The sequence below is a fragment of the Typopeltis vanoorti genome, chromosome 18, assembly GCF_054136105.1.
Source record: "Typopeltis vanoorti isolate ZY-2024b chromosome 18, IOZ_Tvanoo_1.0, whole genome shotgun sequence".
In the NCBI taxonomy this organism is placed as follows: Eukaryota; Metazoa; Arthropoda; class Arachnida; order Uropygi; family Thelyphonidae; genus Typopeltis; species Typopeltis vanoorti.
Window position 1 is genome coordinate 3501606 of NC_143566.1, and position 19644 is coordinate 3521249.

The 19644-nt window shown below is 37.5% G+C and overlaps 1 protein-coding gene across 1 annotated transcript in view; it reads left to right on the forward strand.

Moving 5' to 3' along the window:
• ACC (acetyl-CoA carboxylase) overlaps positions 1-19644 on the forward strand; it is a 1393224-nt gene that overhangs the window by 1200867 nt on the left and 172713 nt on the right. Inside the window, exon 48 of the mRNA XM_090408519.1 lies at positions 19359-19494. Within this exon, the coding sequence (XP_090264645.1) occupies positions 19359-19494 (136 nt within the window). The remainder of the gene's footprint in view (positions 1-19358; positions 19495-19644) is intronic.

The following is a 19644-nucleotide window of genomic DNA, read 5'->3' on the forward strand; positions in this document are numbered from 1 at the left end:
AATCACATCAAACTTTAACTGTCTATGTTGAAACTTCAAGTGGTACACTGCATTTGCATGGTAATAAAAATTGTCCATCTATCGCTATTTACCTTTTATTCATTCAAAGTTGTATATCCCCCTTTTGAAACACCCTGTATAACTGACGATTTCAAGTAGAAAGCAGGTAATATGGCCCCATCACTAGCTCCTATTCTCTAGCTTGCTAGAGTATGGGCGATCTAGCTTGCTTACTTTAACATTCCAGGAATTTGGCATGTAATTAGATTTCATTTATCATATCAAAAGAGGTCTAAGATCCCCCCCTCCAATTTAGCCGACAAAATACGAATGGAAACATCGTACATATTAAACTCTAACAAACAACCAAGGTGCAATAACCAAAGCAGAAAAATTGGCTATTAAATCCTTAAAAAATAACAAAGACATTGGGATTACAAAAGCAGATAAAGGTAATGCTACCATTGTCCTCAATCGACAGCATCCCTAGAAAAAACAAACCATTTGGTATCCAATCTCAACATGTTCCAAATGGTGAACTACAACCCTATAAACCGCATCAAAAAGAAAACAACAGAATTAATCAAATCGTTGATCATGTGGCCAGAAGAAACAACCAAAAAAGTAAATACCACATTATACCCGTGCTCCCAGAATTTATGGCTTGCTAAAAATACACAAAAGAAACACACCACCACTACAACCGATAGTTGAAGGAATCGACAGTCCTAATTATCACTTAGCCAAGAAATTAGCAGCGCAACTCAAGAAGTTGTTAGGTCATTCCCCTCCTACATGAAAAATACACAACACTTCATAAACAAAATTAGAAATATTACACTCAATGATGAAGATTTATATGTCAGCTTTGACATAACTGCCCTTTTCACTAATGTCCCAATCAATGATACTATTCTTCTCTTATGTGGTCGAGGGCTGACATCGCGGCCTTCTTTGACCACTTACTCTGCTCCAGGTATTTCAAGTGGCAAAATTTTTATCTACAAAAAGGACGTATGGCCATAGGTTCACCAGTTCCCCCCCCTCCCCTAATAGCTAACTTTTACATGGGAGACCGAGCAACGAACTCTAGATCCAGCCAGCCTAAAGCCCGAAGTCTGGATCAGATATGTTGATGATATTTTCGCCATTTGGCCCCATGGCTGCAAAACATTAAATACATTCCTGAGTCACCTGAACAAACAACACAAATGTATTCAATTCACTATCAAAAACAACAACTCTCTTCCTTTTCTAGACACACTCATCACACATCTTTCCTCGGGCTGTCTCTCCTTCACAGTCTACTGCAAACCTATACACACAGGCAAATACATACATAAAAAATTCATAGCAACATCCAACACAAAAACTAGGAGTCATGCACCCTCAAGCACAGAGCCCTAACAATTTGCTCCATTAACCAAACATTCGTAAAAAATGGCTATAATAAAAAATCATTTCACAAAATCCTCCATAAAAATGCCACTAAAAAACAAAAAAAAAAAATTACAAGAATGCCGTAGCAATACCCTACATTATGGGCATTTCAGAAAAAATAGATAAACATTATTTAAATACAACATTAAGACTACCATAACCCCAACAAAATTAAGAAATTTACTTAGCTCTTCCAAAGATCTCCTTCCATATCTGGCCTACCAAGGAGTTTACGATATTCAATGTACCTGTAACCTACTTTACATAGGGGAAACAGGACACACCATCCCAGTCAGAAAAAGATGAACACAAACAACACATTAAATACCTCCACTATGGTAAAACAGGCTTATCGGACCACACACTCCAAACATGCCACAGAATTGACTGGAAAGGCACGAAGTCCTTACACCGCACCAAAACCTGGTTTGAAAAAAAATTCAAAGAAGCTCGTAAAATGCTGAAACATTATTCAAACCTGAATAATGATTTGACAGGTCCACTGTCAAATCATTGTTTCAAGATAGTTGACAGACAGCCTCCTCCCTCCTGATTAGTAGGTTACAATTCTGCATCATCTGTTCAGTACAGACATATTTTTGCTAGAACAGTATTTCTTAAATTGTGTGTTGCACAACCATAAGGTTCCAAAAAAAAAAAAAACTGATAAGTGTACTCAAGACATTTATAACTTGTATTAAATGCAGTTTCTGATAAAGACCTTCAGTGAAAGAGGGAAATATGAATTTTTCTACAACAGTTATGTTATTTTATTATTTGTAATATTATGTCGTGATTATTTTTTTCATTAGAATATTTTGTACATAATGGTTTGTTTTCTTAATTTCTTTCTGATAAATTGTTTTCAAAAAACCTTGGAGGGATTTTATGGAATATAAAGATTTTTATGTAGGTTTCCACAGTTTCAAAATGTTTAAAAGACAATGCTGTGCTAGAACAGAGCTGGCTAGTGTAATTCTGCCTCCTCCAAGTGAGATACAAAACAAAAAAAAAAAGTTCTGTTTTGGACAGTTGGCTTCCCCACTCTATCACCACACCTGCCTAATTTAGTTCTTCCCTCTCAATGTCTCCATTCCAGAAGCAAAGTGTTTAAATTCATCTTCTTTTGATGAAATAAGTTCTTCTCTTCCAGCTGTCGAATCATCATCAGCTAATGGCAGGTTCTTCTTCCTATCTTGCAAGATCTAATTTATTCTTCAGTTTACCAAATGTATACCATCATATCTTTGCTAGTCTAGGACTGTGTTCATTCCAAAGAAGGAAAATGCATCTGCACCCTCTGATTATTGTCTAATTACAGTTGTTCTGATTCTCCTCTGTCTTCTTAAAAGAGGCTTAGATAAATATCTTAAGTCATGCATTTCATCCATACACAGCCGGTCTGGTGGCCAAGTGGGTACCTGCTCTTAACCAATAGGTTGTGAGGTTGAATCCCACTGCAGCCATGAATGTTTGTGATTGTCTTATCTTGTGTACTGCTATAACCATTGATATGTCACAGTATGACCTTTGCTGTCCTTGTGCTATTATATTAAAATCATAATCATTCATGCATTATTTTAGGCAGAGGGCTCCAATACCTCCATTTGGCTGTACTGAGAATATCTTTATTCTTTCTTCTCCTATCTCCAAATCATGATGCAAACTGGCTTCTCTTTGTGTCATCTCTGGACCACCAGAAGGCTTTGACAGTGTCTCCCTTAAAGCTAAACTTTCAGCACTATCTGTGCAGAAGCTTTCCTTATCTGTGTATAGATTTACTCCACAAATTCCCTTACTTTCATCATGGGCTCCAAATTGATATTAGTGCCCATCACTTTCACTCACTTGACACATCTACTCTAAATGCAATGGCATTACACTGAATTGTTTCAACTCTACTAAAAACTTTCAGGTGATCTGCAAACAAACTTGTCACCTTGTTCCAAGTTCAAGTTGTAAATATCAGTGAAACAATCTGGTAGACTTTCTCATGTCCTCTCTGGTTGAGACAAGAAATTAAGGGTTGAGAACTTGGAGTTTTCTCTGCACAGCATGTTCTTGCATGCTAGGATGGTTCTGAAGTAGCAGATACCTTCATGTTCTCATTTCTCTAACAGGCCACTCCTCTTTCCTATCCACTAGAGGATCTTTTCTCTCAGTAATAGCTATTTATTCTAAATTACTTCCTTCTTCTTAGCTTTATCATAGATTAGTCCTAGGTAAATCTTTCTTTCTCTCTTTCTGACATTGTTTTCCTGGATGGATGGGTGCAGCCATTCATTTAATGGTTCATTCTCTATTGTCTTTTCCTCATGGTTTACAATGGCATTTCCATGCCATTGTAAACCATGGTGGTCTTGGGTTCCCTCATTATGATGGTTAGCATCTAGATTACATCTATGCATAGTAAAGAGCTTTTCCTCTCCACTTCACAATTATGCCTTGTTGTTTGCATGTATTAAGGATGATTAGCAAGATACCATTAGATGGGTGCTTGATTGAAGAACACTGGTTATGACTGCCTTGGCTGAACAGAAGAGATGGACTTTAATGCTGCACCAATCAGCAAATGGAACTGCATTACAAGAATCTAAACATGTTCCTGCCATCAATGGACCAGGGATGCGACTTGCTTCCTGCTTGGGTTTGAATATTTACATTTAATCAAGACGAGAATCATTGTTCTGCTGACTCGAACTTGAACATGAACTGGGGAAAGCAGTGATGATGAACTGCAGAGCAGGCTGTCAATAGTACATTGGCTCATGTTGCACTGCATTGTTATTGCACAATGTAGTACATATCAGAAGATGTAACAAGTATTAATAGAGAAGAGATTAAAGAACAAAGATTGGATAACAGCATTAGAGCTGCACTGCTTGACCGACATCAGTGATAAAGCTTATAGTGAAGTGAAAAGATGAATTAGTCATTATTCATGTTCAGAGCTTGGTTGTTGTGTCATAACTCACTGCCACCCATGTTAAAAAATTGCCTACTTATGCTTAAAAAAAAACCAAAACTTGTGCATCTACTTCAAGAAGAAAAACAATCATAAAAAAAATTTACTTTTAAAAAAATTAAATAAAACTTAACAGACTTTCATGCTTGGGATTCACATTTAAAAAAACACTCTTTTCCTAATTGCATCATATTAGTCTCACTGGCATCCTTAATTTTCACACTTGAGAAAAACTTTGTCACATGTCATCAAGCACCTCTTTTAACATGAAACCAGTGTTGCAAACTTTTTCCTTTCCCTCCTTTCATTCTTTCTTGCCTAATACTTCATATTTCTTTCTAATCACCACAGAACAGCTTGCCAAACATTTCTCCTCCAAGCTTACGTTTTGTGCCATGCAAGACTCCACAATCAAAAAAAAAAAAAAAAACTCCACATATGTTTATCTATTTCTCTCTCTCTCTCTCTCTCATTAAATCCTTGTCATTTCCTTCTTCACCACACTTCTAGCACTCACTTTCAACACACTCACTCATTAATCATATTGAATAATGTACAGTAAACACCTTTTTATTTGAACTAAATAATCATACTTTACCACACATTCATAAAAACAAAAAATTGCTATTAGTCAACTCATTAAGTAAATCCTCTAATACCTTTTATTCCCAAGGGAAGTAAATAGAGCTACTTTAGCCTTGCTAAATTTTGAGAGCTGGTGCTATGTCCTTCCCTTGGGAGAGGACTCTCTGTTGCTTAGCAATGCATTTCACCAAAAATTTATTTAATTAGTGATACTGAGACTGAGTGTGTATTAATTATCAAGTAAGTTTTGTAGAGAATTTTGTATACAACAGTTAATAGTTAACAAAGGCAAAAATGGCAGTAAAAATCAAGTATTGAACAGTGTGGATTTCACTAAGATAATTTGTTGTTTTGATTGTAATATGTATGTTTGGCAAATGTAGCAGATGTATTTGTTTTGAGATTAAACAAAGGAGGTAAGAGGATGAAGGTCTGCAGAAGTGGTCAATGTATCTGCTCTCCAGCCAAAAGGCTGCTGGTTCAAATCCTGCCGTGGACATGAATGTTTGTGATTGTCTGTGAAAATACTAGTGGTGGTGGTGGTGGGCAGTAGATGGATGTTGTGGAGTAGGTATCCTTCCTCAATTAGTCTTTGGACTCCCTGGAGGTGTCACATAATAATAAAAAATTAATGGACTGCAGTGATTTGAATAAAAGTCATGAACTGGAAATGAAGCATACTAGGTGAAAGGCAGTGGTAGGTGTAAGACTGAGAATGATAGCCAGAATAGCAGGCATGAGAATATTAGTGCAGATAAGGTGATAGTTAAAATGGAAATGATGGAAAAATGAGAAGACAGCAGAAATGTGAAAGCAGAAGTGAGCTGATGGATGGTTCAAGAGCTGCCACAGCTGAGAGAGGAAGGAAGCTTTACTAACTGGGGAATATTAATAGAATGCAATAATTGAAGAATGAAATGATTAAGATGAGAAATGAAATAAGGCATATACAAAATAAAATTGGAAATATTGTAGACATGATTGGAAGAGTGCAAAAGAATAAAATGAAAGATGGTGAAAAATAAGAAATAGAAAATGACTCAAGAGTAACACTATATGGAAATTATATTATAAAAGATGTGATGGATGAGAGGGAGCACAAAGTCTGCTTTCCAGCAGGGAGGATGAACGTGTTGATTGAGGCACTGAATATGACAAGTAAGGGTGCGAGAGTTAGTGGTTGTTGTTGGAATGAATGATTTCATTGGGCACAGGGAGAACTGAGGATGGATATTAGGAGATTATTGAGGTGAGTGAAAGACAAAAATGTGATAGGAAGAGTAGTTTGCGTGTTGCCCAGGTATGAAAATGATGAGTTGCTGCAGAGAGCAAAGATCTTGAATGGAATGTTAGCAAAAATGTGCAGAGAGAGGAGTGCAGTTTGTGAATTTGTAGAATGAGTTTGACGGACTAATAGAACCGTATAAGAGTGATGGTCTGCATCTGAATGGTTGTGGAAATGAGTCAACTAGAAAAGCTGCTGATGAAAGGAATTGTAATCAGTGATGTGAACAAGATATCAGTGGAAGTTAGACATAATGTAAATGAACAGAAGAGTGGACTAGGTGAGACCAATATGAATGAGATGCAAATATGAGAACAGGAATGTAAGTTGAACAGGGAAAAGGGATGGACCAAGGAAGTCAGGGAGACACATTGTAAGGAGAGTTGATTCTGAAAGCAGTAATGAATATATATGTGTGGATGGTCAGCATAAAAATGGAACGACCTGGAATGCATGGGGGGGGGGAGTTGATTGAGTTTAGAGGTGGAGGGGATTATTGGACAAAGGGTAAGAGTGAGCAGACAGGAGCGCATGTATGGAGAAGTTACAGATAAGGGGCAGCATGAGTAAGACTGGTTATAGATCAAGAAATCAATTGTTATTAAGAGACTGTGAAATATGGATGATGAAAGTACTGGAGGCAACACAACGTGAAGGTTGTTGGTAATAATCTGTTACATGAAAAGTAAGAGAGTATGCCAGGAAGGTGACTCGGTTGATAAAGGCAGCAAAAGCACAGTATGAAAAGAAATTAACCACTCAAACTAAGAAGAATGCTAGCTGGTTCTTTGATATGTGCCAAATAGGAAAAAAAAAAAAAAAATGCTATAGAAGAATGATGCTAGTTGATAACACTGGCAGATTTGTAACCAATTCATAGTATTTAGTTGAAGTATTCAATAAGCAGTTTGTCATTGTATTTCATCCTCATAAAGGTGACACTGGAGTGTTGAGGGTATTGTGGAGGAGGAACTGATAGTGAATGAGCAGTGGGTATATGAGGAGCTAAGTAAACTTGATGTTAATAAGACAGTAGGAATTGACAATATATCACCACCTGTCTTGAAGGAAGCTCTAGGGAATTAATAGCACCTTTTGATATTTGTTTAACATAAGTTTTGCTACAGGGGGGGAGTCCCAAAAGAATAGAATTAGATAATAGACTAGTGAGCTGGATAGCTGATTGGATCTCGGATAGGTATCAGCAGGTTGCATATGGAGGAGTGGTATTCCAAAGAGTAAGGTCACAAGTGGGGAGCCATAGGGATCTGTTTTACTACTCTTATTTTTTTAACTTGTATATTAATGACATTGGGACTGGCTTATCTGGAGATAAACAACTGTTTGCTAATGATGCAATGTTGAAAAGAAATATGAGAAGTAGCACATGTTGTGGCATTGCAGGAGGATTTCAATAGAAAATGGGAGTGGGCAAGTATGTGGCGCTATCAGTTTAATGTTGCAGAGTGCATGGTCTTGAAATTTAGCAGGCAAAGTTGGTATGCAGAGAATACAATTAATTGAAAAATTTTGAAGGAAGTGGAAGAAATGAAAGATCTAAGAGTCATAGTGTAGTGAGACTTGAAGTTTATGGGTCACATTGCTAAAATTGTAAGAACATCCCAACATATTATGGCAATAACGAAGAGGACATTGACATGTAGAAGCAAAGAAGATATGGTTCACTAGTATAAGGCTTTGATCAGGCCACATATGGACTGCAGTGCACAGATTTCGTCACTTGGTTTTCAAGGGGGATGGGATGTATTATTATTATTATTACCCCAAGACCTCATGGAGTCAAAGATTCGTCTGGGAGGTCCTTTTATCACACACACACAGCTCATCATACCATGCCTTGAACACATTCAAACTCCTTCCAGACACTACACTTTCAGGCAAGGCATTCCAATCATTCACAACTCTGCACGAAAAAAACCTGCCTCTCACTCCCCTACTCACACCCTCTTCATACATTTTCCAGGGGATGACCTCTGGTTCTCCCCCAATCTCCCACTATTTTCTGTAGAACTTCTCCAGCATTGAACCTATAACAACCCCTTACCAACTTGTAGGCCTCTATCATATCACCCCCTCTTCCTCCTGTCCACCAGAATCTGCAAATTACATATTCTCAATCTTTCCTCATACTTGACATTCTAGAGGTCAGAAACTACAATTGCCTTTGGACCCTTTCCAACATCTCTTCATCCTTCTGAAAACCAGGTGACCAAATCTGGGCACAATAGTCGATGTGTGGCCTAATCAAAGCCTTATACAACAGAACAAGAATCTCCCTACTTCTAGACGTCAGTGTCCTCCACATCATTCCCAGAAGCCTTTGTGTTGTTTGGCTATGTGTCCCCTAAATTTCAGATCCTTATCCACTATCACCCCCAGATCTCTTATTTCCTCCACCTCCAACAATATATCCTCACCAAGCATTAATTCTGCATCCCACCTTTGTTTTCCAAATTTTAAAACCTTACATTTTGCAACATTGAACTCTCATTTCCATTTCCATGTATAATCACTCAATTTATTCTTTTTGTAAGGCCACAACATCTTCACTACTCTTCATGGTTGGTCCCAACTTTGCATCATCTGCAAACAACTGAATATCTCCATCCAAATCTTCACCTATATCATTAATGCACAAGTTAAACAGTAATGGCCCCAAAACAGACTCCTGAAGCACTCCACTAGTGACTTTCTTTTCCTGGATATCGCTGCTCACAACTTTTTGATACCTATCAGATAGCCAGTCTCCAATCCAATGCACTAATCTAATATCCAACTCCATCTGCTCTAGTTTGACTATCAATTTATCATTAACATGATAAATTGATAGTCAAATTTTGATAGGATTTCAGCCAGTTGTGGTATGTCTGGTGTTTCATCTTTCAGCCTTAGCACATCTTTTGGAGAACCAGGGTTTTGTTAGGGAATGGCAGTTCAGGGTGCTGTGTGGAATGTATGTATGTATTCATGCCGGTGAGGATTACTTTGGTAATAAGTTTGGTGCGTATTTTTGGTTGGAATGCCAGATGCAATAGTCCAACCATGGGAATGCGGAATAAAAGTTGCAGAGGCTGTCCCACTTGGCACTGTTATAGTGCCAAACTACTCTTGTGTGGGAGTGTCTGTGTAAACGTTGTTGCATGGGGGAGGAGATGAGCACTAGGTTGTGGTCAGAATTACCCGGGGGGGGCTCACTACTTTCACTGTGTATTTGGAGGTGTCATTGGTGAGGGAGAGAGCTAAGGTGTTTGGGGAATGGTTTGGGTCATCTGGACAAGTTGTGTAAGGTCGTTAGTGATGGCAAATGTTTCGGCATCTCTGCCTGCAAGATCTGGACAGCTGGAGGAGAAAAGCCAGCTAGTGTTGTGGACTTAAAAATCTCCTAGGAGGATGATTTCGCTGTTGGAAAAGTTGGATTGGAGAAAGTCGATTTTTAGGGAGAGGAAATTAAAGAGCTCAGGGTGGTTGGTTGTGTTGGTGGAGCAATAGAGACAGCAAATGAATTGGACTGAGTGGGGAAGGGATATTTTCAACCAAAGGAGGTCAAAGTTGGGTGATTCTAGGTTGGGTGCTCTCTGGCAAGGTATGTCAGAGTGGATGTATGCGCAGACACCACCCTTGGGATGAAAGTTGTTGAAGAGTGAATAGTTTGGAAGGTTGAGATAAGTGGTGTTGCGGGGAGGTGAGATTTGTGTTTCTGCCAGGAAGAGTAGGTGGGGTTTGGTAGACTGTAGGTGGTAGTGGACACTATTCAGGTTGGAGTTCAGGCTATGGATGTTGGTGAAGTGGATGTGTAGGATTTTTTGTGTCGTATGTTGGACTGCATGGGTCTTGCACACTTCCTATGCGGTGCCTCTATGCTGGTCTCCTTGGTGGCTGCTAGTGGTTTCACTTGGTTTTTTCACCAGTTTATCTTGTCTGTAGTGGATGGTCCAGTTGTTAACACCATTTTGACGTTTTTCTTCGAAGCTGGCGTGTTTGTTCCCTTTATGCAAATGATGGGTCTGTTGTGCACATATGCGTGATTGAGGGCAGGTGTCTTGTTGTTGATCGGTATTATTATTTTTGATGAGGTTGTCGGCGTGTAGCAAGTCACTTTTACTAGGTGCAGGAAGTGTTTGTACCATCCTTCCTTTTATTTATAGGCCCGAAACGGTAGCACCTGACAATATTCTTAGGATCGATGTTGCATTCTTCAGTGAGTTTGTTGACGTCCTCTTGTAATGATTTTCCGTTTTCCATCAGGAAATTCAAAATGATGGCCCTGAATTATTTTGGTTTAGCCTCCATCAAGTCGTTTACCGTTGCTGCGATTAGATCGCGAAGTTCTTTCACTGGTGGAGTGGAACTTGCGTTGCGCTGGTTTTCAGTTTGTTCTAGCTTAGTTTCGACTGCTTGTATTTTGAAGATAAAAGTTTCATTTAAAGCATTAATGTTCTCTTCGAAGTTTTCGGTACAATTATCTATGTTGAGTAGTTGTTTTACCGAAGGGAAACACAGCGAACAGAAGAACGGATGGTTAAGTTTGATAAGTGGTTTTTGGGCAGCTTCGTCAATTTTTGCGCAGGAAGTGTGCAACCAGTGGCAACAGAACTCGCAGAATATGCCTGCCCTTTTTTCTGTCTATGACACCAGTTTTGCAGCTGCGGCACGTAGTAGGTATGTCGGTGGCGGTCGAAGGCACTGAGCTGGCGGGACACTTGTTGCTCGTTCGTCGTTGGCTTTTGATGCCGCCATCTTGGCTGCATACAGTAGGCATCGTGTGCACTTACACGTGGCTGATTTAGAATTGGAAGAATAGTTGGATTAATACACTATAGGTACATACAGTTTGTACTGAAGTATTCCGCTGTTCGGTAACCGCTGTTGGGTTTCCACTCGCAATCACTTGATTGCAAGTGTTTTTGGGGAGGAGATGATGATGTGATGTGAGTGATGATGTGGAGGAGAGACTGACTCACTTACAGTCAGTCTCTCCTCCCCATCATCTACTGCTCTCAATCTCTCCATGAAGTCACATTCACAAGATTGAAAGACCTTTATGAATCGCTCATTAAGTATCTCCACCACACATTCTTCTACAACTGTCTTTATACCATTTTCTCCAGTCAGTGTCATCCTTCCATAATCATTCTTTCTTTCACTGGCTACATATTGAAAGAACTCCTTAAGAATCCTTTTGGCTTCATTAGGTAACTGCTGTTCATACCTCTCTTTACCTACCCTCGCCAACCAAGTCACCCTCCTTCCCTGGTCTTTGTAGACCTCATGGAATTGGTTATTTCCTCTTCTCTTATGCTGTCTCCACAATGCCCTCGTTCTCTGTATCGCATGCTTAATCTCTTTATCCATCCATCTCACACCTACCTTATTTAACCTTCTCACCCTTGGAATACACTTAGACATTGCATCTACTAGATAGTTTTTGAAAATCCCCCAAGCCGCATTGATCTCTTTTCCAGCTAACTCCTCATTCCATGCTCCACCCGCAAGCTGTCTCTTGAGCTCTTCATAATCCCCCCTCCCCTTGTAGTTTCACATATATCCTTTTCTCACAGAGTCCTCACACTGCTGGCAACCACCCAGATAATCATGGTCACTCTCACCAATTGGTGGATGATTTAACACCTCATTTATAATTACATCCTCTGATGGGATTACCAAATCCAAGACCCTCAATCCTTGCATGCCCTATGTTATATACTGTCTGAGGTAGTTATCCCTCAAAAACTCAAGAAACTCATTTTCTTTACTTCCAGTTGCTATCTCATCATTCCAGTCTATATTGCCATTATTAAAATCACTCATAATGATCACCCTTTTCTTATTTGCTTGACTAATTTGATTATACATTTCATTATCGCCACCATCCACATTACGTGGTCTATAACAACATCCAACCAAGTATTTCATTCCATTCACCTCAACTCACACCATACTGCCTCAAAACCACTGTCACTATTTCCCTCTTGCATCTCTACTTTGTATGGACATAACTCTTTCTCTATCATCAATAGCACTCCCCCTCCCTTTTAACCCTTCTATCCTCACAAAACACATCATACCTTTCCATCTCTATTCCTGTCAGGATGTTGTCCTCTCTATTCCTGTTGTCGTCTCTATTCCTATCAGGATCTATTGAAGATGGCCCAAAACAGGTTTACGAGTTAGTGTCAGATCTATGGACTATCAGATATTTGGAGAAACTGAGGAAATACAACTTACAGAATCCTGTGAATAGAAGAAGAGCATGCGATATGATTGAGAAATATAAGTTGGCAAATGATTTAAACAGATTAATGTGGAGGAGATTTTTTATGGAGTAGAGATCATCCCTGGAAGCTGTGTAAGGAGGGTGTGAGCAGGGGTTCTTTGAACAGAGAGTGATTGGTGAGTGGAATGCATTTCCTGAGTGTGTAGTTAGAGTAGTAAATCTTAATTAGATTTAGTTATAGTTCGATAATTTTTTTTTACTTGAAAGAGTATTGGTCATTCCACAATGAGTCCTCTTACTGCATGGAGATCAGATGTTAATAATGATAATAGTAATTAGGCACCACTGATATATAGAGCCATCAGTATAGTGTTGCCATCTTGTAGTTCCAAACCATAATAGATATTCAAATTAAGTGGATATTGAATCCAACATTATTTCAAAGCAGAATAGAAAAATTACAAGAGTTTCGTGCCGAATATTGAAACTATAAAAGTTTCGGCGGATCCAAGCATAAGCAAACCTTTCATGACGGGGGAAACTTGTAGAAAAGGTGGAGTAAGCTCCAATCACTATCTTTAGTATTTCCCATAATGTAAAACACATATCCTAGCGGGCATGTATGATGTTATACATTATGGGGGAAGGTCACTACCCAGACCAGTTTCGCCTTTTTTGAGGTCTCGTCAGTGAGAGCCAGACCCAGATGTAAATATTCGGGTTGTGGTGATGCAGACTTATATACTTTACCATACGCGTTGCCAAAAAACTTTTGGCAAGTTTTTTGACAACTCGTATGGTAAAGTATGAGTTCTGCATCACTACAACCGGAGTATTTACATCTGGATCTGGCTCCCACTGACAAGACCTCAAAAAAGGTCAAAACTGGTCTGGGTAGTGATCCCCCCCCCCCATAATGTATAACATCATACATGTCCACTAGGAGATGTGTTTTATATTATGGGAAATACTAAGGATACTGATCAGAGCTTACGCCACCTTTACTACGAGTTGTCCCTGTCAAGGAAGGTTTGCTTACACCTGGATCCACTGAAACATTTATAGTTTGCATATTCGGCATGAAATTTTTGTAGTTTCTCTATTTGACTTTGAAATAATGTTGGATTCAATATCCACTTAATTTGAATAATTTTGCATTGCCGAAGTGATGCCTTTTGGCTCTCTTTTTTTCAGTAATTCTTGATGCCTTTTGTGATGTGACACCTTTTTTGGAAACTCGTATGATAAAGTATAAGTTCTACATCACTTCAACCTGAGTATTTACATCTGGGTCTGGCTCCCACTGACGAGACCTCAACAAAGGTCAAAAACGGTCTGGGTAGTGACCCCCCCCCATAATGTAACATCATACATGTCTGCTAGGAGATGTGTTTTACATTATGGGAAATACTAAGGATAGTGATCAGATCTTACTCCACCTTTACCACGAGTTGCCCCTGTCATGAAAAGTTGATCCTCTGAAACTTTTATAGTTTCTATATTCAGCACGAAACTCTTGTGGCTTCTCTATTCGGCTTTTAAATATTGTTGGATTCAATATCCACTTAATTTGAATAATTTTGGATCTTCGAAGTGAAGCCTTTTGGCTCTATTTTTTCATCCATAATAGATATATATTTTGTCTGAAATAGTGATTTCTATGGCCTGTTTTTTTGAGCTGTGCAATTAAAAATCCTTGTTTCTGGGAGAAACATCTCCTTACTTGTATGCCAAACTAAGAACTTGCCAAAGAAAGACCTAAAAAAAAAAAAAAAAAAAACTTCTTGTGCTTGGCAACTAGAATCAAACCTATAATTGTCTTTCTTTAGACAGCTAGTGCTATGGAAACAAATGTCATAGCCACGTGGTCTACGTAATTCATCCTAACATATAATTAAGTGTACATAAGGTAGGCGTGAAAGGGAAAAATAAGAGACTTAAATATCTTGCAAGGTCTTGAAATTTCTCGATTTCTTGAGAGATAACTATCTCAAGCAGCACATAAAGGAGGATATGCGAGAATTTAGAGTTCTGGAGCTAATCATTTCATCAGAGGATGTGATTGTGAGAGGGGTTTCACTCTTTCCTCCAGTTGATGAAAGTGATCATGAAGTAATCACCTGTGTTGTGGCTCGTCATATGCAGAATTTTGTGAGGAAAAGATATATGTGGAATTATAAGGCTGGTGATTATGACAAGCTTAGGAGACAGCTTGAAACTGTATATGGAGCGAGAAGTTGAGCTGTAAGGAAATAAATGCTGCATGGGAACTGACAAAGAAATACATAACAGCATCAATGTGTGAATGTATTATGAAGGCCAAAAGACTGAATAAGGTAGGTGTAAAATGGATGAATGTGGAGTTTAAGCATGAAATCTGGAAAAAGAAAGTACAGGTAACCCTTGTATAACGCGGTCTACAAATTGTAGTAACCCTTGTTTAACGCGGTTTCGATATAATGCAGCCTGCAAATTGTAGTAACCCTTTATCTTTTCATATATTTTTCACTACTCAACTTAAAAATCAAATTTTAACTTCGTTAAATTTGCGTCTACCTGTATTGTGCATGTAGTTAAGTAGTGAATTTATATTAGGGAAAATACCCTTCAGCACGCATGTATGTCAATTGTTTACAGTAAACGGAAACAATTGAAATTGTCTTCGTTTTCTGCCAGGAAAGCGAATTAAAAATCATAAGTGTGTTAATCTCGAGCTGAACATTTTATTTTCCGATGAGTTACATCAGAATGCTTTTTTATGTAAAAAATTTACTTTTATAGTAATGGCCACATAGAGGGCTTTTGCGATATAGTTGAAAATGAAATTAATAAATTAATTGATGGGAAAATAGATTTAAATGAGGAGGAACTGGTACAATTAATAGATAACATCGAAAAGCGGAAAGTTCTGCTGAAGATTCTGATTGTGATGAATCTGTTAAAGAATTTAGTTTAAAGAAATTAACAGAAGCTATTTTACGGATAATGATCCCTCAAGGAGCGCTCCAGAAAATTCACAAGATAATTGAATATTTGTTTAGTTCCATATCATGAACTTAATAAAAAAAAATGCAGCATAGTGGTAAGTAAGGTTTTATTACTGACTTCTTGATAATTAAACCAGCCGAAGTATGCAATGAGAATTATGTAAATGATGAGTCTTTGACTATGTGGGGTCTTGGGTAGTAATAATAATAATGTCCAAGAGATTTCAAGTGATTACAACGTCTGCCATTCGTAAATAAAGAAAACATCTATGAAATGTTAGTTTTGAAGACAGTGATGATGATTAAAATATGCACTTTATTTTATTTTGCCTAAAACATTTGTGCATTATGTGCAATACAATTTTTAATTTTATAAGTTTATACTATGTATTTGTTTCATAGTTTATATGTTTTCTTAACTTACGTGAACTACCTGATTAAATAAAAATATATATTTGTTGGGTATGTCATTGTTGTTTATATATATATATATATTAAAAATAAACGATTTTGAAACCTAACCCTACTTTTTCTATGTGATCCGAGTCTCACATAACGCGATTTATATAATGCAGAATTTCTGTGGAACTTAACTAACATCCTCGTTATACGAGGGTTACCTGTACTTTCCAGGAATAAGATGAATAATAGTAATAATCAGTTACATGAAGAATATAAAGAACAAACCAGGAGAGTGACTCAGGAATGAAAACAAAAGTAGAGTATGAGCAGAAATTGGCAAATCAGGCATAGAAAAACACTATAAATTTTTTAGATATATGGCAGGTAGAAGGAAGAATGATCATGGTAAGATGAAGTTAATGGATGAAAGTGGCAGAATGGTAACTGCTGCAGAAGACATGATATTCAGTGATCAATTTATATAAGCGTGTTTCATCCTGATCATGGTGGAATCATGAGGAACTTAAGTGTAGAGGACATAGGAGGGGATGGCTTAATTGTGAGTGAGCAGGAGGTATTTGAGGAAATAAGTAAGATGTCAATAAGGCTCTACAACTCTGTCACCACCACTCAATCTACCAACTACAACGAACTGCAACTACACCAATGCCATCTGCTTCCCACCATCACTAGTATTTTCACAGACAATCACAAATATCCATGCACATGACAAGATTCGAACTTGCAGCCTTTTGGCTGGAGAGCGGATACGCTAACCAATTGGCCAACCAGGCCGGCATATACAGTGTTGTACTTAGATTTTGCAAAGGCTTTTGAGAGACTGCCACATGGCAAGCTCTTATATAAATGGAAACAGATGGGATTGGATAACAGACTTCTGCGTTGGATCATCCATGTGCACGACAAGATTCGAACCTGCAGCCTGCAGTGACTAGCTGTCGGATAGGTATCAGAAAGTTGTATATGGGGGTGCAGTATCCCGAAAGAGAACGTTCATTGGTGGTGTGCCACATAGGTCAGTTTTGGGACCATAGTTGTTCCATTTGTATGTTAATGATATTGGGATCTGTTAACCAGTGATATGCAGCTGTTTGCACATGATGAAAAACTGGGGAAATAATGCAGAGTCAAGCAGATGTTATGGCCTATCAAGAGAACTTTGAATAGATTGCATGAATGGTCAGGTAAGTGGAATTGCAGTTCACATTGTAAGGTTTTGAGATTTGGTAAGCAACAATGGGATGCAATTGTGGGAAAACTTTAATGGAAGTAGAGGAGATGCGAGATCTGTGAGTGATGGCAGACAAGGACCTGAAATTCAAGGGCCACATTCCACAAAGTGTGAAGACGTTACATCTGATAATGGCAATGATGTGGAGGACCATGACATGCAGAAATAGAGAGGTTATCATACCATTGTTTAAGGCCTTGATCAGGCCTCATATGGATTATTGTGCACAGATTCGGTTACCTAGTTTTTCATAATGACGAGGATATGTTGGAAAGGGTCGAGAAGATTCACAAAGATGGTCAGTGGTCTTTGGAATGTGGAGTATGAGGACAGATTGAGAGAATGTAAGTTGCAGAGCCTCGTGAATAGGAAGAACAGGAGGATATGATTGAGATATAGAAGCTAGTCAGAGTTGTTATTGCGTCAACATGGAGGAGATTTTTTATAGAATGGGAGAGGGGGCTAGGTCAAGAGGTTATCGCTGGAAACTGTATAAGGAGGGTGTGAGCGGAGGAGTGAGGAGTTGGATCTTTGCATGGTGTGAAGAATGCATTGCCTGAGTTTGTTGTGGGTATAGACACATTGAATCCATTTAAGGCATGATTGGATGATCATTCTGTGCAATAGTGTGTACCTCCCACGATGAGTCTCTGACTCCATGGAGAGCAAATAATAATTATTATTATTACAACAAACTCCGAACAATAACTGGCAAACTCTACAGGTTAAAAGACAAAATTCCCACATGCCTAAAAACACTAATATACAAAGCACTATGCCAAAATATACTAAGATATACTATAACGACATATGCTTTCTGTGCTCCCTACAAACTAAAAAATTAATGTCATTACAGTATAAAATGACAAAACTGATATTTTGGGAACAAAGAGTGACAATATCGACTTTATATACACTGAAATGTCAGAACACAAAATACTGACAACAAAACACTTATGTCATTATGCAGCTTTGCTAAAACATTATTTTTATGCCAACTACAGGACAGTCAGAAATACATACCATATAACAAGACCTCAGACAACTAATTATATCACATATAAATGCAATGATCACTACGAAAAGGCCACACAAAACTTCTACATCCCAGACATGATAAACAAATTATCTTTTGAATACAGAAACCTTAAAACTACAATAGCCTGAAAAGAGCTCCAAGGACATACTATGAACAAGAAACACGCACCTAAATACCATACAAACTTAATGAAACACAATATATTCATTCAGGCTTCCAGTTCAGCAACACATCAAGACATTCCAAGTTATCGTGTGTGCGAATTTCTCAATCAACGGCTGCAGTAGAAATCAAACCTATTAAACATCAGTCTACTTCCCAACACAGCAAACAAACCAGTAAATAATAACTGACTGGTGTCATCCTCAGATAAGCTTAACAAATAAGTTTCGAGGATGAAAGCTGAGAAATGACATCTCATCCAAGATCAAAAAAAAGGGAAAAAAATCCACATCCATATATAACATTTACATGCTGTAGTTACAGCGCTTAAATATACTAAAAATATCAGAATTGTAAATATATATAACTCATTGTTAAATGAATAAATGCTGTATTATTATTATTAATAATACATTATACAGAGGAAAAAAAGAAAAGAAAGAAAAAAATCTGTACAAATTTCATTGTTACAAAAAAAAAAAAAACAGAATCAAACCTGTTGTAAATATGTAATCTTATGTGTTGTAAATATGTAATCATAATTTTAATAATTAAAAAAAGGATTGAATTTTTTTGAAAGAAAAATATGTAATCAAGTATGTATCATATTTAATCTAATCCATGTAATGTATGTGTCATACGTAATCAAATGCATGTAATTTATGTGCCATCCGTAATCCAATGCATGTAATGTATATATCATATGTAAACAAATGTATGTAATGTGTGTATCATATGTAAAAAAAAATAAAAAAATAAAAAATTATTATTATTATAGTTCGTGTTTCCGATCTTTGACTAGAACATGGGATTAAAACATTACTCATGATTACCAGTTTTTCAATAATTTATTGGTACCTCTTTGTTCATTATAGACTTCGTATATGTAAATTATGCTTTTTTTATTTTTGCCAGAAAAAAATAAATTGCTTATTTTATGAAATATGTGGTTCTTAACAAATGCAATTAGCTGTGTGTATTTTAGCTTATTTTATTTGCATATTAGGTGATATCACAAGCTGGTCAAGTTTGGTTTCCAGATTCCGCTTATAAAACAGCTCAGGTAATTATGGACTTCAATAAAGAAGAATTGCCACTAATTATTTTTGCCAATTGGAGAGGTTTTTCAGGAGGAATGAAAGGTATTTATTTAATTTAATTATTTATTTTAGTTATTAATGTTGGTCCAATACCAGTTAAAAGTTCTTTAAGCTGAAAGGACAGTCTGTAATCTAAATTGATTTCATCTTAGCTTGAACCTCTAAATAAGGAATTGTCTGTTTTTATGATAA